Source organism: Misgurnus anguillicaudatus, chromosome 5 (assembly GCF_027580225.2).
Source record: "Misgurnus anguillicaudatus chromosome 5, ASM2758022v2, whole genome shotgun sequence".
NCBI classification, from domain to species: Eukaryota; Metazoa; Chordata; class Actinopteri; order Cypriniformes; family Cobitidae; genus Misgurnus; species Misgurnus anguillicaudatus.
The window spans coordinates 33923887-33947923 of NC_073341.2; the positions used below are offsets into that span (position 1 = coordinate 33923887).

At 37.8% G+C, this 24037-nt stretch overlaps 1 protein-coding gene across 3 annotated transcripts; it reads right to left on the bottom strand.

Annotated features, from left to right (window-relative positions):
- Window positions 1–584: 584 nt before the first annotated feature.
- On the bottom strand, window positions 585–23821 carry kif2a (kinesin family member 2a). 3 transcript variants are annotated; one of them, XM_055168610.2, is made up of 21 exons: window positions 23609–23821; window positions 17749–17843; window positions 17325–17447; window positions 17178–17232; window positions 14492–14620; window positions 13700–13803; window positions 13472–13567; window positions 13260–13314; window positions 13009–13171; window positions 12836–12926; window positions 12700–12763; window positions 12520–12611; window positions 11901–12043; window positions 11618–11822; window positions 11291–11401; window positions 9604–9671; window positions 9278–9361; window positions 1331–1481; window positions 1144–1245; window positions 936–1071; window positions 585–848 (listed from the first exon to the last, which is right to left on the bottom strand). In XM_055168610.2, the coding sequence occupies exons 1-21, from the start codon at window positions 23667–23669 to the stop codon at window positions 763–765; spliced, it is 2214 nt and encodes a 737-aa protein (XP_055024585.1). In that variant the 5' UTR covers window positions 23670–23821; the 3' UTR covers window positions 585–762. The 3 variants fall into 3 exon arrangements, with proteins under 3 accessions (XP_055024585.1, XP_055024586.1, XP_055024587.1); XM_055168611.2 differs by lacking the exon at window positions 23609–23821 and adding an exon at window positions 23459–23482; XM_055168612.2 differs by lacking the exon at window positions 9278–9361 and having other exon boundaries at window positions 23609–23819.
- Between the last annotated feature and the right edge of the window lie 216 nt (window positions 23822–24037).

Below are 24037 nucleotides of genomic sequence, written 5' to 3' on the forward strand. Positions count from 1 at the left end.
AGCATTCTACAGACAACTTAGAGAAGGTATCGTGGAAAACTGTCAAACCAATAAAAACTAACAAGACTGCAAACGCTTTCACATTCGTTCACAAAACCTCTGCAACTTTCTCCCAGTGCATTAAATGCTTCTTTGAGAAGGTCTGCCCTTAATAAAACAGAAAGATGGAACCGTAAATGCTGTATCAGCCAATTAACAGAAACGGCTATACAAGTATGAAATACAACCCTAAAAACAAGGTTATTTAATGTGCAAATGACACACTTTAAGTCAGTCACGCTAAGAACGGAGTGGTAAACTTTTGTGCCAATTGTTCATGCATATCTCCGATGAAGAACTTCAGGTGTTCTTGTAGCTCAACTGGCAGAGCATTATGTTAGCAGTGCAAAAGGTATCACGCATACTGATGAAAGGTATAGCTTGTAAGTCGCTTTGGATAAAAGCGTCGGCCAAATGTATAAAAGTAAATGCAAACCCAAAAGGCTAGAACATGTGAGTATCGACTGATACAAGTCTGTACCCTTAACCTACAATGAAAAAGGAAATAAATAAAATCAAAAATTCTAAAGCTTTCCTCAAAATCATCATTATTTAACAAGGGTTTATTAATAAACAAAATCCCCTTCTTTATCCTCTGGTGATTTGTAAGAGAATAATCAAACGTTTTTTTCACATGGGAACGTGAAAGTGTTTCTTCAGAATACTTCAAGAAGCCTACAAGACTCTTGTATTTGTCATTCCTCCTCTAATACATATTACAGACTACAGCGCACGGGGCCGCTTTGGATTAATCTGTTTGCTGGCTTGTTCCTCTTCTTGGAGCGTAGAACGGAATGACCTCACTTTATCTGATGAGGTACACAAATACAAATCCATTAAACACAATCGTAGTAAGTCCACAGAAATCTTTGGCTTACGAAAGGACAAAGACCTACCTCGGAGCTCAATGAGGATCTCGATCTTCTGGTCAAGAATCTGTTCAAGCTGTGAAGAGTAGCAGTCCACGTCATAGTCCACCTCCTCGGTCATCTCCAGGAGAACTTTCTCATCCTCGAGCCACCTGATGGACTCCTGTCAGCACAATCATCATCATCAGCCATTAATTTCTTAGCAATTATCCAATATGTTTTGTAACAGTCATACCTGAAACACAGCCCTATGGTCCTCCAGAACCTGCTCCTCCATCTCCACCAGATGGGAAACTGCTTCATGGAAAGTGAAGAGCTGAGGGGAGACTTCCTCTTCCTGTCAATAAATAAACAATTTAAATTTAAATACGCATCTTCTCAGAAAATGTATGCCTACAATAAATAGAGTGCATGTGTTTTACATTTTGTTCGCAGAGTAGTTTGAGGTCATCTCTCTGAGGGGAGTTGCCCAGATCCCATTCTTCATCCATGATGTCCAGCTGGTTGATGGCGTTGATGTTGGATCGCCCTCCCTCGGTCACAGCGTTAGGATCAACGGTCAGCTCTTTCACTCTACAGGCACAGAACATCGGTGTTTATGAGATGATTCTCCTTAAAAACAATCGGACCTTAATGACACCATTTCACAGCTCACACGACTCACCAGCTGGGCTGTGATGCTTGTTTCTGCTATTCAAGTTAAAAGTGGGGTTTTAATCAACAAATAAAAAGCCACATGGTGTGACCTTATGTCACACTGTATGCTACAATATGTGTTATTTATTGGCTAATGTTTAAAGGTCACCTTCTTACAAGCATGCTATGATGAAATATACAAATAGAATACAAATTTGAGCATATTTTCTAAATCTTTAAATACATACTTTAACATATGGTTTCCTACAAACTACAACATGAATTGTATTACTTTAAATACACTTTTAAACTCATGCCAATGCCAACACTAGTCTTCCCTTCAATGCAGTTGGCAGTATAAACAGTGGCGGCTGGTAACTGCTCTTCCGAGCAAATTCAAAAATATGTGTTCGGAGTGTCATCCGTGGTTTCAAAATATGTGTTTGTTGCGTCGTGTGAACCATGTGCATCACGTGTTTTGTCAAAATAAGTGCCTGCTGCACACGCATCAAGACCGTTTATGATAAAAGAGACGCTCACGTTCACAAAATAAATGCAAGACACTCCCTTAACACTAAACTCTGATTATGCATGAGATTATGAGAGTATCTGGCAAACGTGTGCGTCTTTTTTTTATCATAAACCCTTTAGCCGCGTCTGCAGCAGCACTTATCCTGACAAAACACGTAATGCACATGGGATCATTCGATGCACCGAACACATATTTTGAAATGACCAACCACACACATGATGGTCTACTTACATGTTGTGACAAACTTCGCATCGTGCACCCTCGAAAAAAAGAAGTCACCGGCCGCCACCGAGTATAAATAAGTGAAAATAAAACAATCCTAAGCCTTTGTTTACACCTGGTATTAAGATGCGTTTTGGTCGATCAGATCACAAGTGGAAGACCATAAATACACGTGTAAATGGGGTGTAAAACATCCCAAGCTCGTCCGCCTTCGACCACATTCAGAGGAAGTCGAAAACGCATTCGACCAGATTGCTTTTGAGGTGTAAACGCTCATGTGGTCAAATGTTTTCCAAAAAAAGACAGTCTACTCTCTGCCTATTGATCCAATGTGTGATGTACCAACTTAGCACAATGTTTTTACATCGGTCCTGACTATAAGCGCGAACCCACAGTATTGGATCTTTAGTCTTTAGGTCAGGGCTATTCAATTAGTTTGTCGTGGGGGCCAGTTCATGAAAAGCATCACAAATGAGGGGCCGGAGACAAAAACAGTGATGTAACGGATATATAATTTTCCTACATTTAAACATACTAATGTTATATTTTGAAACTACATAAAAAAAATTGTGCATTGTACAATGGGCTTTTTCTACAAACATGTATTTTGAGACTGCATTCAACAACATTAGTGCATTGTTAGAGGTCTAAGTAGGATTTTCTACATCCAGACATGTTCATACAGTGGGGCAAAAAAGTATTTAGTCAGCCACCAATTGTGCAAGTTCTCCCACTTAAAAAGATGAGAGGGGCCTGTAATTTTCATCATAGGTACACTTCCACTATGAGAGACAAAATGAGAAAAAAAATCCAGATAATCACATTGTCTGATTTTTTGAGAATTTGTTTGCGATTTATGATGGAAAGTGGGTATTTGGTCAATAACAAAAAAGCAAGATTTCTGGCTCTCACAGACCTGTAACTTCTTCTTTAGAGGATCCTCTGTCATCCACTTGTTACCTGTATTAATGGCACCTGTTTGAAATTGTTAGCAGTATAAAAGACACCTGTCCACAACCTAAAACAGTCAGACTCCAAACTCAACTATGGCCAAGACCAAAGAGCTGTCAAAGGACACCAGAAACAAAATTGTAGACCTGCACCAGGCTGGGAAGACTGAATCTGCAATAGGTAAGCAGCTTGGTGTGAAGAAATCAACTGTGAGAGCAATTATTAGAAAATGGAAGACATAAAAGAACACTGATAATGTCCCTCGATCTGGGGCTCCACGCAAGATCTCATCCCGTAGGAAAAAATGATCACCAGAATGGTGAGCAAAAATCCCAGAACCACATGGGGGGACCTAGTGAATGACCTGCAGAGAGCTGGGACCAAAGTAACAAAGGCTACCATCAGTAACACACTATGCAGTCAGGGACTCAAATCCTGCAGTGTCCCCCTGCTTAAGCCAGTACATGTCCGAACCCGTCTGAAGTGTGCTAGAGAGCATTTGGATGATCCAGAAGAGGATTGGGAGAATGTCATATGGTCAGATGAAACCAAAACAAAACTTTTTGGTAGAAACTCAACTTCTTGTGTTTGGAGGAGAAAGATGCTGAGTTGCATCCAAAGAACACCATACCTACTGTGAAGCATGGTGGGGGAAACATCATGCTTTGGGGCTGTTTTTCTGCAAAGGGACCAGGACGACTGATCCACGTAAAGGAAAGAATGAATGGGACCATGTATCGTGAGATTTTGACTAAAAACCTCCTTTCGTCAGCAAGGGCATTAAAGATGAAACGTGGCTGGATCTTTAAGCATGACAGTGATCCCAAACATACCGCCCGGGCAAAGAAGGAGTGGTTTCGTAAGAAGCATTTCAAGGTCCTGGAGTGGCCTAGCCAGTCTCCAGATCTCAACTACATAGAAAATCTTTGGAGGGAGTTGAAAATACGTGTTGCCCAGCGACAGCCCTAAAACATCACTGCTCTAAAGGAGATCTGCATGGAGGAATGGGCCAAACTACCAGCAACAGTCTGTAAAACCCTTGTGGAGACTTACAGAAAACGTTTGATCTCTGTCATTGCCAACAAAGGGTATATAACAAAGTATTGACATGAACTTTTGTTATTGACCAAATACTTATTTTTCACCATAATTTACAAATAAGTTCTTAAAAAAATCAGACAATGTGATTTTCTGGATTTTTTTCCTAATTTTGTCTCTCATAGTTGACGTGTACCTTTGATAAAAATTACAGGACTCTCTCATCTTTTTAAGTGGGAGAACTTGCACAATTGGTGGCTGACTAAATACTTTTTTGCCCCACTGTATGTTATTAATAAATATTTTAAAATTGCATAACAAGATAAGTGCATTGTAAGATGCCCAAGTAAGCTTTATTCTACATTTAAATAGGTAAATAAGATACATATCACACTTATTAAGAATTTTACTTATTTACTCACTTAAAGGGGCATTCAGTAGGATCTACCCCCATCTAGTGGTGGAATTGTATTTTTCATTCAAACGAACAGTGCTTATTAGCTCCTCCCCTTTCCAAATGCGTGTTTCAACTACGGTAGCCGTTATGTAATCACTGATCTCCTTGTCCGTTGCAGCTGGTTCACGTGTTCTGAATGAAAACGCGTTGTGCAAACGCGTTCGTAAGCTAGTGCTTTTTGTCCCTCTCTGTTATTATAGTTTATCAATACGGCGGAACGATATGGATGCCTCCTTGGACTTACCCGTTCAATGTAAGTAAAGAGAAGAAATTCTAAGCTTACAAACAAAAGTCAGATCACTGGCAGAGGTCATTTGACAGCAACGAGTACATATTTATGAATAAAGACATTGATTTTGATTAATAAAACACTTAAAATCCTACTGATTGCCCCTTTAAGTACACATAACAAAACAGTTTATAATGGAACATAATTGTTTTATGCTGTTTTTTGTCAAAGCTAATTATTACAGTAGCCCTATTTAAACTACAACAGCCATCTTTATAATTGGCAAACATTAGGCTAGCTTCTAATAAGACAGAATATAACTCGTTTTAAATGCATTCTTGTGTGAGAACGATGACTCGCATAATATTTGAGCATTTAGTCTGCTTTGAATTTTGGAGAAACTTTTTGTCTAGTTCACAAAATCATTTCAACGAGTTTCCTTTATTAAGACATCTAACGTAAATGTCATTGTGGATAAGCAAGTCATTTGAGCTGACATATCAGACAACAATTGTCGTAAAAGGCAACGTTTTTAAGCTGGAAATACAACAAATAAAGTTAAAACAGAGACTGGTCTCTTAACTCACAACTGTCAGCTATTGCATCTTGAGACGCGGGCGCGAGCGGGGGAGGCGATCGCGTTGAACTTGTGGACCAAAGCGCGAATATAAACACGTGACACAGCTGTTCGCACCAGTCACGTGACTCGCGCCAGGGTTTCTGCAGGTTTCACCAAGTCTAATTTAAGACTTTTTAAGACCTTTTTAAGACCATAATGAATTAAATTTAAGACCTATATCACGACAATGAAGTCCAATTTTATAGTCCAGTGTGAATGCATCCATTTGTTTTTTAGAACCTTTTATCTTTATTAACAAAAAACAGTATTTTCTAGGGGTGTGACAAGACACTTGTTCCGCAAGATGAAACGAGACTGGTTCACAAGAATAAGATCAGACAAGATTTTTACACTTTGCTGATATTACAAGTTTTTCACCTAAAAAGTCATACGAAGTTTTAAGAAATCCCCAATGATAAAATATATGAAGAAAAATAGCATTATAATTAACTTAAATCACATAATTTTAAAATGTTTTAACCAATCTAGGGGTTTCACTAACAATTATTTTGGTAAGGATGATGATCAAGTAATCTGATATTTTTTGGTAATAAAAATAGAGCTAAATGGGCCAAAGCATTTACGATGACAATAGTGATGAGACAATAATAATTGGTTCAAATAATGTATAATGTAATAAAATAAACACATGGTTTTATGTAACAACAATGTTAAAATATTAGGTGTGGTTACCCAGATTAAACCTGGACTAGGTCTTATTTATATTAGGACATTTAAGGAGTTTTTTTAAAAAATATAACTTACAAAATACATTACTGGTGTGCATCTTGAGACAAAACATTGGCAGTGAAATATTTTATGGCAAAAATACAAATAATTAAATTGATGAGACCAGGAGTAAGTGAAAGAATGTAGTAGATCCACCCTCCGGAGCAGAGGGGATGCTAATGCACCTATAAGCTAGATGCCAACCGCCATTAAAAGAGAAAAAGAAGACAGGCTTCGTTCGTTTTTGGACTTGGCAGTGAAGCCAAACGTTTATCGGATGTCTGATGGAGCAGAAGCCGTGGTGCTTAAAACTGCTGATGCAGATGTTTAGCATGCCGTGGTGCTCTTTAGGGCTACTGCTGTAGGCACAACAGAACGGAGAAATGCCGGATGTTTTAACAGGTTTCTGCAGCGGCTTTATGTCTCTTACATTGCATGTGTGACACTAAAGCTTTGATGCCCATTGTTCTGAGTTTTAAAACTTTCTTGCAAAATAAATAACGAACCCCGTACGCTAACTTGTCTTTACCACGGAGCAAAATCAGGGTTAAGTAACCAGTTTTCATTAAATGTGCACTTCCCGATAGCTAAAACTCACACTTTTCTCCATTTGCTTACACCCGGTCCACGCACTTCAGCGAACTCCCCGCAAACTTGTGCTTTAGTAGATTCCACCTATTCAGTTTTTCCTGACACATGAGACGAACATGTATAAAACGGTTACAATCTTCTTGGCGGTGTTGGTTGGACAACATTTCAAGACCTTTGATACCCGGATTTAAGACATTTTAATGCTTATTAAGGCCTTATTTTCATACTACGGAATTTAAGACGTTTTAAGACTTTTTAAGGATCCGCGGACACCCTGCGCACACTGCAGCTCATGCTGAATGAAACAGACGCACGCGCATCAACTCGGAACTGTAGGGCCCGTTGTCTAACTTACAAAATTTATTCTAGAGATGTCTTTTTTACAGACTACATAAAGGGCCGGATCAAACTACCTGGGGGGCCGGGTTTGGCCCGCGGGCCGCCAATTGAATAGCCCTGCTTTAGGTTATCATTTACTAAAAACACGAAAAATACACACCGTTGTGCAGCATGCTTACAAACAACACAAGCAGCGGTACTCTGACATAATATTAGTGCACATCAACTTTAACCCGTCATTTTCCCGCTAGGGTTTAAAACGACTTGTCAACAGACCATCCCCTCGAAGAAATAAGGACAGACGCGGTCGAAAGTGTACAAAAGAGACAAGGTGTGAACGGGCGTGTGTCGCTCTCATACACTTGTAATGCGTTTATACCAAGTGTAAACACAGCCTAAGACAACATGATCTGTTTACTGTTACTTCATGTGACTGTTTACGGTGTCATATTTTTTTCTAATTGAAACAGTATTCATTTACATGTATATTCACAATTTCACATATGTTATTTATAAAGGAGAAGGGGGACAAAACATGACCAGCAGATATCCACAAATTCCCAGGGTTAGAAAAATTAAATGAGAGCATATTGGAGGTGCAGGGACAGAATGAGAAATGTTGACATCAAGCACAGCCGTTAATGTGACTGCAGCAAATGTGTCAAACAAAATGAAGCAGTGCATGAATCTGTCCATGCATTTGGTTACAGCCAACAGGATGTTTGTTAACTACTGAGCAGTGTTGGGGAAGTTTCCTGAAATCCGTACCTTTAAAGTATAGTCAGTTAGTAATTGTAATGCTACACTTAACTAACAAAAGTACCCCTGCAAAAACTATGCATGAGAAGTTCAGATGCAAAAGCCGTTAACCGTTACCGCCGTTAAAAATAAGATTAACCGTACGCTCTCTGTCTGCACATATTATACGTTTATCAAATACTTGCACTTCAAATCTGCTTAATCCCGGCCTTTGTTTTTTTTTGCACGCACTTAGAGGGTTTTGCAGCGAAAGACAGACAAATGTATTAAAAACCAATAAAATGACCAAAGTGACATTGTTAAAAAGGTATTTCAATAATTGGCTAATAACATTTTTATTGCTATTAAAATGAAATGTCTGAATCTAAACTTAAGAGCGTGATAAAAAAGTTATTTCGTCAATTAAGAGAAAACGCTTCCTGACAATTGTTTCCGGCTTTCTGCAATACCGCAATTATTTACCGGGTGGCACACTTCCGCAACTTATACAACCCGGAAGTAATGCCTCACATGAAAGAGAAAGAGCTCCGTGTATGTTTTAAGGATCGCTCTGCATTTGATCTGAAAATGGAATCATCTCAGCTTTTTGCTCAAAATTTGGTGTTTTTGAAGAAAGCTACCCATATTTGAGAGGTAATTAAAAGAGAACTAATGAAGGTAGGATGAAACTTTTTTTTTGAAAGCAGAGGGTCTGTTCTTTCATTTGATATAGTGTATGTTTAGATATTTAAAGAATAAAATTTTCTGGAAGGCATTAAACTTTTGTGAAAATCATGAAAAATGCTGGCGCTGGCTGGCAACTTAAATAAAAAGTTAAAGGGACAGTAAGTAGGATTTTAAGTGTTTTCTTTCTTTCTTTGTAAGCTTAAAATTTCTTCTCTTTACTTACATTGAACGGGTAAGTCCAATGAGGCTTCCTTTTCGTTTCGCCGTATTGATAAACTATGATAGCAGAGAGGGACAAAAAGCACTAGCCTACCAACGTGTTTTCATTCAGACCACGTGAACCAGTGAAAACGGACAAGGAGATCAGTGATTACATAACGGCTGCCATAGTTGCAACACGCATTTGGAAAAGCGAGGTGCTAGAGAGCACTATTCGTTTGAATGCAAAAAACATTTCACCACTAGAGGGTTTTGCATCTGAACTCTGAAAAGCTTCAGTATTTTAAGAGTAACATCACGACCTAAAGTAACCCCAACACTGCTACAGAATGTGTATCAGACTGAGAACAAGGTGGGAGGCTGCATAGACGTGTGCTCATACTCATAGGTAGGAGAGGGTTCGGAACGGCTTCCTCCCCCCTGAGAGAAGGGGATGTCAGATGGACTAATCCCAAACTCCTTTACTCTGAAGAGAGTCAAGAAGAGCAAAGAGAAGAACAGCATAGCCAATCAGGACAGATGTAAAGTTAAGACAACACTTTTTCCCATCAGCAATTGCATGTTGAATCACTGGTAAATACAACAAGCTGAGCTGATTAAGTGAAACTTTTAAGGAATTGCAAATGTAACTCTCCTCAAAATGTTGGTCTTTACTGATGGTAAACAGTTAAACGTTTTCATAAATGCATAACAGTGTTTTATACTAACCGGTTGGCATATCTCAGAGTGTTCAGTGTGTTCTCACAGGAGGCCATACCAGGAGAGATGGTGGCAATCTGAACAGGTAACAAAAAACAGTAGCACACACAAACAAAGGTTCAAGTCACAATGAAATCCAAACGGACAATTCTTAGTTTTTAATTAGGGCTGTCACAATGATTAAATAATCGTCTCATCGCGATTGTCTGTCCTCATCGCGATGATTTCAGATCACAGCAATGATTGCACATCTCTCTAAATAACACAAGAGGGAGCTGCAGTGCCTGTATAAACGAGACAGTATCAGATGGCGCTCCTTAACTGACAGTGTAACGTGATACATTGCAAAGCCATTTAATACAGTGGAAAAAACTGCATTTAAAGAAATGCTGCAAAACTTTGAGAAGCAGTATGAACTGCCAGGTAAAACATACATTTCCAAAACAGCAATTCCAAATTTAGGGAAGGATGCTATTCTTAAAGGAATAGTCTACTCATTTTCAATATTAAACTATGTTATTACCTTAACTAAGAATTGTTGATACATCCCTCTATCATCTGTGTGCGTGCACGTAAGCGCTGGAGCGCGCTGCGACGCTTCGATAGCATTTAGCTTAGCCCCATTCATTCAATTGAACCATTTAGAGATAAAGTTAGAAGTGACCAAACACATCAACGTTTTTCCTATTTAAGACGAGTAGTTATACGAGCAAGTTTGGTGGTACAAAATAAAACGTTGCGCTTTTCTAAGCGGATTTAAAAGAGGAACTATATTTTATGGCGTAATAGCACTTTTGGGAGTACTTCGACTCGCCTGGAAAAAGTCCGCTCCCCTTCTCACTCTCATAATGGGAGAGGGAGGGTGTTACTGCGCCGAGTCAAAGTACTCCTATAAGGGCTATTACGCCATACAATATAGTTCCTCTCTTAAATACGCTTAGAAAAGCGATACATTTTATTTTGTACCACCAAACTTGCTCGTATAACTACTCGTCTTAAATAGGAAAAACGTTGATGTGTTTGGTCACTTCTAACTTTATCTCTAAATGGTACCATTGAATGAATGGGGCTAAGCTAAATGCTATCGAAGCGTCGCAGCGCGCTCCAGCGCTTACGTGCACGCACACAGATGATAGAGGGATGTATCAACAATTCTTAGTTTAGGTAATAACATATTTTAATATTGAAAATGAGTAGACTATTCCTTTAAGGATCTGTAAGGAATTGATTTTTGGATGTGGTCCAGTACTAATATGACCTTAGTAGGAATGGCTACTATTTAAAGGCGGAGTCCATGATGTTTGAAAGCCAATGTTGATATTTGAAATCACCTAAACAAACACGCCCCTACCCCAATAGAATCTGGACCTTCTGTTGATAGACCCGCCCCACACATACGCAACCCGGCATTTGATTTGATTTGATTGGCTATAAGTCTGTTTTGGTAGTCGGCCCGTCTCCTTTTCCAAAGCGTTTATCAAAAATCGTGGACTCCGCCTTTAAGGCCTGTTCTGTTATAGTCAGTATATTTTGATTGCATTTTTATTTCCAGAAACTTTATTGTGTTTATTTCTTATGAAAAGTGATGTATTTTCACTCGGAAACACATCACAATGCTGAAGTTAAGTCGATCACAACTTCCGGTTCACTGGGACTTTAATGTAGTCTGTGTGTGAGAAATAAATTTTAATCTTACCATGCATGTCCTGGAGTTCTCTCCAATGAATGAATCTCTTAGGACCTGTGTGAGTTTGCTTGCTCTGAATGGAGTGTGGGGTTTATTACGGCCAAGAGCTCTGATACACTCCTGATAAATACAACATGAAAGATCAACAGTCAGACATAGTGCAACTCAAGTGTATATGTTTCTTTAGCCTTCTGAAGATATTCAATTGTATATTTATATATTTGCAACAAATTTTTTAGCAACTGTTACCAAGTAGATAAATCACTGCAAACGCATTACTAAATATATCTTCTCCATAATACATCTCTCATTTGATGTTATGTGTAAAGCACTGACCTTCAGAGCCAAAAGGCTCTTGTTGATTTCAGCTCCCTCTAAGCGAGTTTGCCGGTCGGCGCTGGACGTATCCGCTCCGCGCTCATTACCCGCCAGATCGATGAGCGAAAACTTGCCGTGCATCTTGCCCTTCCTTCGCAGGATAATCTGGAAGACGGCGTGACTGCGGGACGAGTGCGCATTGGCTGAAGTTTGCCCCGACGTCCTGACATGAAAGAAAGGAGGGCAAAATTAAATTCATGTTTTTTTACATACGTACTACCAAAACACAGAAAACATTTACCTGCAACTGTTTCCCATTTCAATCAGTTTGAGTACATCCTCAGTGCATTTGACCTCACGTTCCTGAAGCCCAACAACTTGGACCTGCTGCTTCCCATCTTCTAGCACACGCAGCTTAGCCTTACGATTCAACAGGTCAAACACCTAAAGTTGCCAAAGACCAGAGAAGATGGGTGTTGATGGGTTTGCTTTTGAAACAGGAAGTACAGGATATATGGAAACAGGAAGGCTCTGTTTATTATATATTAACCTATAGACGGTTTTTCACACAGAGCACAAACTTAAAATCTGCTGAAAGTACCCACATTTTGTTTTTCGAGCTTAAAAGACAAAATGTAAAGCTTATATTTTTGTTAAAGCATACAATTTGTACAGTAAACCTCTGTTTACATATCAATGTCAACACCTTTAAATGTGGCAATAGTTTTCAAAGTGGATGAATTTCTAGTTACACCTTAATGATGTCATTCCTGTAAGGTGGAGTTTGGTTTACGTCTATGATTTACAGATTGTCCCTTGGTGAGATAGTACATATCTCCTCAAATAGGTCAAATTCTTCACAAGGTATTTCCAGCACATTTTCTATTGATAGAGAGCTGCTTTAACTCAGACCCACTTGCCTTTCCACTGTAGATTTCAAAGAAAGTCGCGTAAACTTGAAGATCCAGCTTCTTAAAGTTTGGTTTCTTCAGCATGAGAAAAACATCTCGAGCTTTGTGAACAAAAAGCGTATGAATGAGCTCACCAGGATGAAATAAAAATGATAAAATGAAAGAAAAGATCCAACAAACATCAATTACCAGCTAAAGCGTAGATTCCTTTCGAACAATCCTGGTTCTTTCCTGAAAAATCTCCACCCATAGTCTAAAACACAAAGCCGTCATTGTAATCTTTGATGTTTTATTACAATGAGCGTTTAATTTCAATGCTACTTACATGAGTTTTTCCACTTCCAGTTTGTCCATAAGCAAAACATGTGGCCATTCCTCTATCAAAGATAGTTTCCACAAGCGGTCTTGCGGTGAACCTGCAGAAATAAAAAAGTTACAAGGACTTTATTCTTCCTTCACCAACGTGAAACCATTAAAAAGAATTATTTGCTTGTGAACCTGTAAACCATTTCATTTGTTGTACTGTCATCAAACGCATAATCGAAGCGAAAGGTTTGGTTCTCCAGGTATCGAGTCAGATCCACCTTCTGTTTTGGTTCATGGACCATGACGACGTCTTTACTGGGGATAGTGATCACATCTAGGTCCTTTACGGACAACTCTAAAACGAGAATGAGAAATAAAGTCAGGAAAAAACAAAAAAACTAAATCAAAGGACTTCATTTACACCATAATTTCTGAGGCTTTACCTTTTTTATTAAGGGGTCGTTTCCTTACACACACACATATTCGGTGCTCTTCAATCTGTCGATACAAAAAAACACTTCAATGCATGCATGAAAATTATTATTCAATATGTAAAGAATTGTAGGCTTTCTTCACGTACAACATAACACATTATGATTTTAGGATAAAACACACCTTGACATTTCGTATACAAAGTGCTTCTATGAATACTCACCAAATCTGTTGTGTTTAGGGGTCGATAGTCGAGGCTTGCTCTAAAGTCTCTGATCATCTGCAGTATCTCATAGTTTGGAACCGTTGTGTCAATCTCCTTCAAAACAAAATACACGCACATAATGAAGTCCAATCACAGAGAAGACATTATTGGTCAAACATGTGATACAAAAGCGAAGAGCAGGAAGGAGGCGACAAGATTGAATGATGGAAAGATGAGACGACTGACCTGTGCTCTCTTTTCTCTCAGTTCCTGTTGCTGTAACCTTCGTCTTTCCCTCTTCTCCTGCAACTTCTCCACTTCCTTCACACAATTCGACTTCCTCCTCGCTGCTACAGAGCGATAGACAAAAACAATAATCATTTCCTTTCTTTAACACTGCCTTTTCCCACCTGTTGTGTGTGTGTGTGAATGTGTGTATGTATATAAAGTGAAGCTATAGGTAGCTGGCACATGTTGGCGCTAATAACAGTCCTCTGTTTTAAAGAGCTACAGCAACTGCACATGGGATTAATGTTTAGTCATAAATATTTATGTTATTGAATCTAATTTTATCTACCTAAAAACACCATCTGGCTAATTTCACAAGCAATACTATTTCATCCCAGGATAATTTGAGAAAGAATCATGATACATCAGTGAACCAGTTTTAGGATTGAATCAATCTGCAGAATTTCTGTGTTTCATGAAAACAGTTTGAGCATCTTGATTCCAGATTAATAAGCAGTCAGACACATGTAAACTCCAAAGCAAGAAGATTAATCGGGAAAGTTCAAGGCAAAGCTGCCAACTTTCAAAAAATGTGACTGTACTGATGTTTAAAAGTTGGCCAAGCCACACCCCACAAGATCGAGCCAAGACAAGAACAACTGAGCGGTTTACCCTCACAACGAAACACAGACTCTCAATGGATGTTTTCACTGTGTCGCAGTGCATCCTCCATTTGGCTTTTAACGTTTTCCTGGGGGAAACGGGGGTTGATGGGAACAGATTGAAAATGAATGCGGAGACTCATATTACCGTTCTGTTGTTGCTGAGTTAGCTGGCTTTGGGTCTGGCTCTGTATGGGTTGTGAAGGCTGTTGTGCTGGTGGAGGAGGTGCCAATTCTGGCTGCTGCTGCTGGGCCGGCCTTGCCCGGGTCGAGACAGCTTAATAACGGAGCACACAACAGTTACTAAATCAAACTGTCGCAAAACCTTGGGAATCACTATTTATATAGTACGCTAATGTTCATATGTAAATTAACATTCATATATTTAAACTGTATATAGTAAATTTCCTACCATAAATATACAAAAAAATATTTATTATTAGTATTTTGGGTGAACAGAATTTTTAAAAAGCCCTTGAAGCCAATTTTTTTGCACATATAAGATTAAGGTCTGAGCTTAGTATAACCATTATTATATATTTATATATATTTCCTATAGAATTATTTACATTTTTTTTTAGATTATCATTATCAAAAATTATCATTACCGCAACATGATATTACATTAAATATATGCATTTACAAACTCATGTTTCGGTAATGAGAACTAAAAAGTTGTCTAGGTACTAGGACAAACAAAATTTCAACTTTTATCTGGAGAGAAAAAATAAGAACTGCTTATTGGAAAATTGGTCTTGGACACATGTATATTCCTTATTATTGTCTCTACATTTACCAATGATCACCAAATACCACATGTTTCTTTACTGTAAATGTTTATAGCATAACATGCACTGAAGCTTTTTATTTTTTAGATTTATTAAAGGAATAGTCCATTTTCTTAAAAGAAAAATCCAGATAATCTACCCACCACCATGTCATCCAAAATGTTAATGTCTTTCTTTGTTCAGTTGAGAAGAAATTATGTTTTTTGAGAAAAACATTGCAGGATTTTTCTCATTTTAATGGACTTTAATAGACACCAACACTTAACACTTAACTCAACACATAACAGTTTTTTTCAACGGAGTTTCAAAGGACTATAAACGATCCCAAAAGAGGCATAAGGGTCTTATCTAGCAAAACGATTGTCATTTTTGACAAGAAAAATAAAAATATGCACTTTTAAAGCACAACTTCTCGTCTAGGTCCGGTCCAGCGCGACCTAACGTAAATGTGTAGTGACGTAGGGAGGTCACGTGTTACATATATAAAACGCACATTTGCGGACCATTGTAAACAATAAACTGACACAAAGACATTAATTAGTATCAGTTGGCATACAACAACGTAGGAACGGTCCTCTTTCAACACACTTGTAAACACTGGGGCGGAGTTTCGCGTTCGTCCTCTGTGACCTCTTGACTTATTGCGTGGGGTCACGCTGGCGCATCACGACCGGATCTAGACGAGAAGTTGTGCTTTAAAAGTGTATATTTGTTATTTTTATTGTCAAAAATTACAATCGTTTTGCTAGATAAGACCCTTATGCCTCGTTTGGGATTGTTTAGAGTCCTTTAAAACTCAAAAAACACAAAAAAAAGTGTTAAGTGTTGAGTTAAGTATTAATTGTTGGTGTCTATTAAAGTCCATTAAAATGAGAAAAATCCTGCAATGTTTTCCTCAAAAAACATAATTTCTTCTCGACTGAACAAAGAAAGACATCAACATTTTGGATGACATGGTGGTGAGTAAATTATCTGGATTTTTCTTTTAAGAAAATTGACTATTCCTTTAATATATTATAAATATTTCCATGTCAAAGAACCCAAATCCAGTCATGGACACGTTGCGGTAATGAAAATTTTTCCCTTAAATGTGGAAAAAACATCAAAATTGGTTTGTATGATGTCATTTGAAATCATGTGCAAAATAGTACATGAAGAGATGTTTGTAACTGTATGCTTCTTATTTTGATAACATTTACTTTTTTAATCAAAATGTTTCATGACGCCTCATACGTCTAATTTCGCGAGAATCACCGATATGTGTTGCTAAGGTCAACTTTAAAGGTAATTTTCTCAATATATTTAGATTTTTTGTACCTTAGATTTTTAAATAATAGTATTTTCCTATCCCAGCAAACCATACTACATTAATGGAAAGCTTAGTTAATCAGATGATATATCAATCTTAAAAAATTGTACCCTTATGACTGGTTTTGTGGTCCAGGGTCACATACATACATATTTTGCGGACTATAAGCTGCAGGTTTTTTTCATAACTTGGCTGGTGCTGCGTCTTATAGTAAGGTGTGCCTTGTAAGTAAGTATGAATTAATTTAGACATTTATGAGGCAAGAGACAACATTACCTTCTACAGCCGCAAGAGTCCGCTATATGCTGCTTCTGTATTTGTGTAATTCAATGGATTCAGTGATGCATAATGACGAGTTTTCGAACTTCACGCTAGTTGGCTTGTTCGATTAATTTAGACTACTCAACCTTCCAGGTAAGTTCTGTATGTTATGGTTTATCGTTTAAATAACAAATAATATTACTTTAATGTACATATTTCTATTCAGCCTGCTGTTCTGTCTGCTATTGTTTAGTTGAATAACTTGCCTTTCCAGATTAAATGTCTGTTCTTCGGCTTGGATTTTGTGAAATAATTTTCTAAATAAACGCGACGTATAGTCCAATGTGACTTATATATGTTATTTCATCTTAACGGCGCATTTTTGAATGATGCGCCTTATACTCCGGTGCGGCTTATAGTCCGGAAAATATGGTACATACATACAGATATCGTGAGTAAAATATTAGTAAATATACCTCTGTTATCTCTAGATGCGATTTCACTCCTTCCCGGTGCAATGGTTCTGCGATTCTGCAGATGAACAAAACCATACACAAAAATTTAAAAGATGCAATGTTTCAACAGTCAGAGGATTTAGCATGTAACTTTGACCTCACACTAACCTTGGGGATTTTGTTAACCTTTACAGAGCTAGGTGTAGGAGGCGGTGGGGTAACCGGACTTAAAGAAATCTCGTCTTCTGGAGCGACATCTGGATTTAGTGAAAATATGCATTCCAGATCAACCTGATAAAGAAAGACAATGTTCAGAACACATCTGTGAACATCACAATACAAAAACTTGAAGAAACTAAAACAATTTTCGCCAAACATGCGGACCTGACATAAGTTTACCAAATCTGCAAAGAGTACTTGCAAGTAATATTCATATTTTATAAAAATACAGCACAAGTCCATTACCTTTGAACATTTAATATCTTATTAGGTTAGGTTTACTCTTGTATTATGAGTTTCATACTGCAACCTAACAAAACCAGAACGTTGTTCCATTCATTATTAATAACACGGCCAGCTGCGAAGCTCTTACCTCTTTCCCTTTAGTGTCTCCATTTTCTATCCATTCTACAGTAACACTTTCATTGTCTTCATTTAAGGAAGTCACCATGGCCTGATGTATTCGTCCTGTATGAAACACAACACCCCGTAAATACATTTGAAAATCAACATATGGGTGACTATATAATAGCAGGCGTGTTGGGTGACCGAAGTCATCATTTTTCAGCATTTTTCAAATGGTTATACATTTTCATTATTTTAATAATACAATAGTATCTGTCAGACTCTGTTACTAAGGTAGAGTCATGTATGTTTGTGTTAGTGAGAGAGAGACAAAGACAGAGAGAGTGAGAGAGATTCTCTGTGTATGACTGCAAGTTTTGTTCCATGTCAACATAGTTACTCTACCTTTGGTAACAGAGTTTTACACATTTAAAATATTAAAGTCTCCATGAAACGGAAGTAGCGAGTGTCTTATTTCCCCATAATAAATTTGAGTGAAACGGCTTCTGAAATAAAAAAGGTGGGGCTGGAATTCGTCCATCAAGAATTAATTGGATCGTTGGAAATTGGGTTATCGCTGCAATCATTTCCTAGACCCCGCCCACCTGCCATACCATATGACCGGAAGTAAAGAGAGACCGTTTTAACCGATTTTTTTTTAAATAATGAGGCTCACAGATAACTAATTTGTAAAACAATACCAGAATATACATATAAAAAAGTTTTTTATTTTAATTTTATTGTGACTTTAAATAAAGTTTGAATAGGGCTGGACAATTATTTAATATCAATATATTTCGTAGTATATTTTTTTTCAATAACGGTGATGTGGTTTCTAAACACATTTCTGATATTTCGATATACGTTACGGCGTCCCATGGCCATTTACATGTCACGTCTAAAAACACATGTTAAGTCAAGGCGCTTCTTCCGTCCAAAGCGCTTGCCATTTTTTGTAGCCAAACAACCATGAGCCGTGCGATGCGGATTTAAATCGCTCATCTGTATCTCGCGTCAAATCATATCATTGTCACCATGCGATCAATTAATCTGTTTGGGACTTTGTGTTTGCCAAGAAGAGCTGTCATTCAGAGATGCGGGTTAGTTCGCATCAAGTCACAGCTTCTAAGGGTGACATGGAGGGAGAATGGGAGATGTAATGCAACATAAACTGAATTACGGATGAGAAAAACAGGCTTACGCCATCAGTTTTCCACGTTAGAAAAGGGGAAAGATGAGGAGAAAAGATAAAATTTGTTAGAGTATAATATGTATATAATTAAATGTCTAGTATCAAATATATCACTATCTAGCTTGCTATGCAATTAGATCAGTAATATTTAGGGATGCTCCAATCGATCGGCCGCCGATCGGTATCGGCCGATAATGGCATTAAATGACTCGATCGGTGCTCGCTAAATCTGCCGATCTCATAAACCGATCTTTCTGTTTACTTTTGTCATCAAAAGGATCCTGAATGCGGCGGCAATTAAAATACATTTTTTACGTAGCGCGAGCATTTTAACAACTTGTTGCTCATGTGCAACGTGCAGATTTGTATGTCTCTCTTTGCCTTTACAGAGATATGCGTATTTACCGGAGGACGTGCTCCGGTAAACAGCGCGAGGCGTCTTCACATCCCCATCAAACAGCGTATACAACACACATCTATCACAGACAATTGCATCCTCATGCCAAAAGTTTCTTATTTGCATGTGTCTTAAAGTTTTGAGCGTTTAAACTTTTATTTTCCTCACAGCTGCTTGTCTGCGTTCAGCCGCCGCCCACACACACAGCAGCCTGTCATCAGTGCACGTGAACAGAGCGATCTCTCTCTCTCACGTCTTAAAGCTGCAGTAACCTACTGTAATTCATCTCTCAATAAAATCACTCTCTGCTCTTTACTAAAGAATTTTTATACTTCATACGAATGCGTGTATATTTAATTAATACAGTAAAGTATATGAAGTGTTTTATTTTCAGTACTTTTAGGAGACATAAGCCTTTTTAAAGCCATATTAAATTTCTCTTTGCAGAATAAATATTTGTTGTGCTTATTTATTTGAGTCTCTATTAAAACAATAATATACCTAATTACTGCAAGTAATATAACAAAGGCAACATCCGTGGTATTATTTTATTTAGAAAGATTGTAACAGTTACAGTCATCAAAGAGCTTGCATATCAGCTTTAAAAAAAATCGGTATCGGAATCGGTATCGGCCGATCACGAAGATTACAAATCGGTGATCGGTATCGGCTGCAAAAATCCTGATCGGAGCATCCCTAGTAATATTAATGTTTCTTACAGTATGTAACATTGAATGCTACCATTCAAAAGTTTAAGGGTCACTTATTAATATTTTCCCACATACTAGTAGCAAATTGATCAAAACTATGGAATAACACAGATGGAACTATGAAAGTTAATACTGTTACTGAAAAATAATATATCAAAACAGAAACACTACCTCGTGGCAAAAAAAGACGTAAAAGAAATAATAGAATTTAACCGTACATTCACAGAAATATTGTGCTTTTTTAATGTTAAAATAGCTCTTCGTCCCTCCTATGAGATGTCGATCTCAGAAATGGCAACAAGCCTATTTGAGTTTGAGACCCCTGCATTACAGCATTATCACTGACTGACATTCAGGGTGCACCTTATCATATAAGAGTAAGTTGAGCCTGAAAGTCGTGTTTATTGGACAGTGATCACTTTTTTGTATGAAGGCTAAACACAAATTAAAGGTGAACATTAATATATTTATACCCTTTTTATTTTAAATATGATCGTTTTATAGGAGGTTTCATAGACTTGGCAAATTCATTTTTTCAGGGGTTTGTTTTTGGTACTGACATTTATTTTGGGCATTCTTAGCAGTTTTTCCTCAGGCTTTTTTAATATGTATACCGTTATCGGATTTCTCTTTTATCGACCGAAATTAAGAAATATATCATAATAAAATTTTTGGATCAGCCCAACGTAAATCATAAGGAGGTCATGTTTAAGATAGCCAGAAGCAAAAAAGTTCTTAGGACATTTTGGAAGTTGTGCTATCAACTGTTAAAACATCTGTGAAGAGTACACAACACAAACAGTCGTGTCTCTGTATCTATTATTCAAAGCTTTCCCTCCTCACACGTCTCCATCCCTGCAATTATTCAAGAGCAACATTAGCAGGAGAAAAGATATTATTATCCTGCCATAAAACAAGCTATTTAAAACTCTTGCAGCCTTACGTCAAAAGAAAACCCAGCATCTAAATAAAAAAATTAATTAACTTTATATCTGCTGAATTTCATCAAATGAAGCAGGTTAACAAACAAATTCCATTGTGTGTTCTTACTGAAAACATAAGCAAAAAACAACATAACAACAAAAGGGGTAAGATGTGCTGAACCTTGTTAAAGGATTTGTCAATTTTCTAAAAAAAAAAAAAAATCCAGATATTTACTAACCACCATGTCATCCAAAATGTTGATTTCTTTCTTTGTTAAGTGGAGAAGAAATTATGTTTTTTGAGGAAAACATTCCAGGATTTTTCTCATTTTAATGGACTTAAATGGACCCCAACACTTAACAGTTTTAATGCAGTTTCAACGGAGTTTCAAAGAACTCTAAACGATCCCAAAGGAGGCATAAAGGTCTTATCTAGCAAAACGATTGTCATTTTTGGCAAGAAAAATAAAAAATATGCACTTTTAAACCACAACTTCTCATCTTCCTCCAGTCATGTGGCACACCAGCGCAACTGTACGTAATTGCGTAATGACGTCGAAAGGTCACGTGTCACATATGTGAAACACACACTTTTGGACCATTTTAATCAATAAACTGACACAAAGACATTAATTAGTATCATTTCACATACATACCACAACAATGTCGGAACGGTCCTCTTTTTCCACATTTGTAAACACTGGGGCGTAGTTTCGCATACATCATCCGTGACCTCTTGGCGTGATGACGTATTAGGTTAGGTCGCGCTGGCGCGTCGCGGGACTGGAGGAAGAATTTTCTTGCCAAAAATGACAACCATTTCGCTACATAAGATCCTTATGCCTCGTTTGAGATCACTTAGAGTGCTTTGAAACTGCAATTTTAAACTGCATTAAAAGTTAAGTGTTGGGGTTCATTAAAATGAGAAAAATCCTGGAATGTTTTCCTCACAAAACATAATTTCTTCTAGACTGAACAAAAACAGACATCAACATTTTGGATGACATGGTGGTGAGTAAATTATCTGAATTTTTTTTAAAGAAAATGGACTAATCCTTTAAAAACTGATGTTGCATGGGCACAGAGCTCTGCAGCCAACGACTCCGAGTGGATCAATCTGCTACATTGATGTAAGTATTAAAGGGATAGTTCACGCAAAAATGCTAATTCTGTCATCTTTTACTCACTTTCATGCTGTTACAAACCTGTATAAACTTGTTTCTTCTGATGAACCCAAAGAAAGAACATTTTAAAAAATGTTTGTCACCAAACCGATCAGAAGCACCATTGACTTCCATAGTCAGAAGAAAGAATACTATGGAAGTGAATGGTGCTTCTGATCGGTGTATACAGTTTATACAGCTTTCATGAGAGTGATTAAATGATGACATCATTTATGTTTGAACTATCCCTTTAAGAGGTGAATCCCAATCCACAGGAAGAAACACGAATCTGATACTAACTAGATTCCTCATTTATTTGACAAGGACTTGTCAAATGTTACCATTATTACACAACACATTGTAAACAAGTCACACTTCCACCAAAAAAATAAAAATAAAATAGGAGTGGTTTATCTAATACGTAATAGCTAACAGAACCAGGCCCGGATATTTCTTTGTTACATACTGAGGTCATTCTGCCACAAGTTAAATACTACGCAGCCATCTTAAACAGATAAAATTGATTGGACATCAATTTAATCTGATTTCACCGCCTTTAAATCACATACTAAAGACGCCAAAACCAACAAAAGATAATCTAATGTTTGAGCAGCTGATCAAAAGCTATCACTATCTTGTATTCTGTATTTGTGTATCAAAACCTTTTAACTAAGTATTGGTTTACTGGGTATGACAGAATAAATGTCACGATCCTTATTATAACAGGTTTCAAGCTGTTGCTGTCAGTTTTAAATCTTTTCTCAAACTCAAATTTGGGCCCAAAGGATGACAGATGGCTATCTTTGGGTGGATTTGTTGGTCATTTACAAATCATGACAGCCATTTATACAGAAATATACACCAGATCATTACAATTACTGAAACCTTAAGATGTCATCACGTCACTCAAGTCACGTGTACAATCAGTGGCATCAAAAACTTAAGACTGATTGAGAGAACAGTAACGTACTTTAAAATCTAAACCTACAATCTATTATGGATCAACCTCTCCCACTTAATTTAATTTATACAAATTTGAACCGAATAACAAAACAACTGAATTGCAAGTAAATGATGGCTAACCCTACAACAATCACAGGACTTGAATGGAAATAATCTCAACCAACTAACTTAAGGGTTCTTATAACATACACAATGAAGCATCAGCTCCTGAACAACCTGAAATAAGTGAGACGGTTATTGGACTCAAATCAAATAACTTCATACACATTATGAGTAACCAAAACTCCACCCGGGTTTAGCAGGTGGCTAACGCGAACCGACCGTTGTCGTGTTGCTTGACACCACGAGCTCGTTTACTACTACCCTGGCAACCGGCACTAACAGACTTACCTCAACATTATGTATCGATTTTATAACAGGTCTGAACCCCAAACGCCATCGTTTCTGTGAGGTTCATGTGCGAGTTAACGCTACAACCAGTTAGCCGAACCGGGGAACGACTTTAACGGACGCTTGCGGGCGACCCAAATATCAACTCACCATCGCTGCGCTTTATCTCCACATAAATCCCCACGACGATCTTGCCGAAGTTTATCGCCATGGCTCATTGATGGGATGACAGCAATACTTAAACGAGTAGCGTGGGAAGTTTAAAAATATTGTTTGTGTTTGTTTTTTCACATTTGTTGTTCCGTGTTGCTCGAAACCGGGAGGCGGCCACAGAGCGAGACATAAAAGAGGCAGCGCTATCAGGGCGCGTGCGCGGGGAGACGTTCGAACTGCGATAGGTTTTTTTTCACAAGTCCCGCCTCCTGTGTAGTGATTGGGTGGTGATAGGAAGCTGCGGACAAGTGGACAGTTGATGTACCATAAGTGTTGACGTTGTAAATTAATAATTGCAATATGTCTGGTAATATAAACTTACCAGGATGACCGTAATTGGTTTAGTATGTATATTATTTTTGCGCA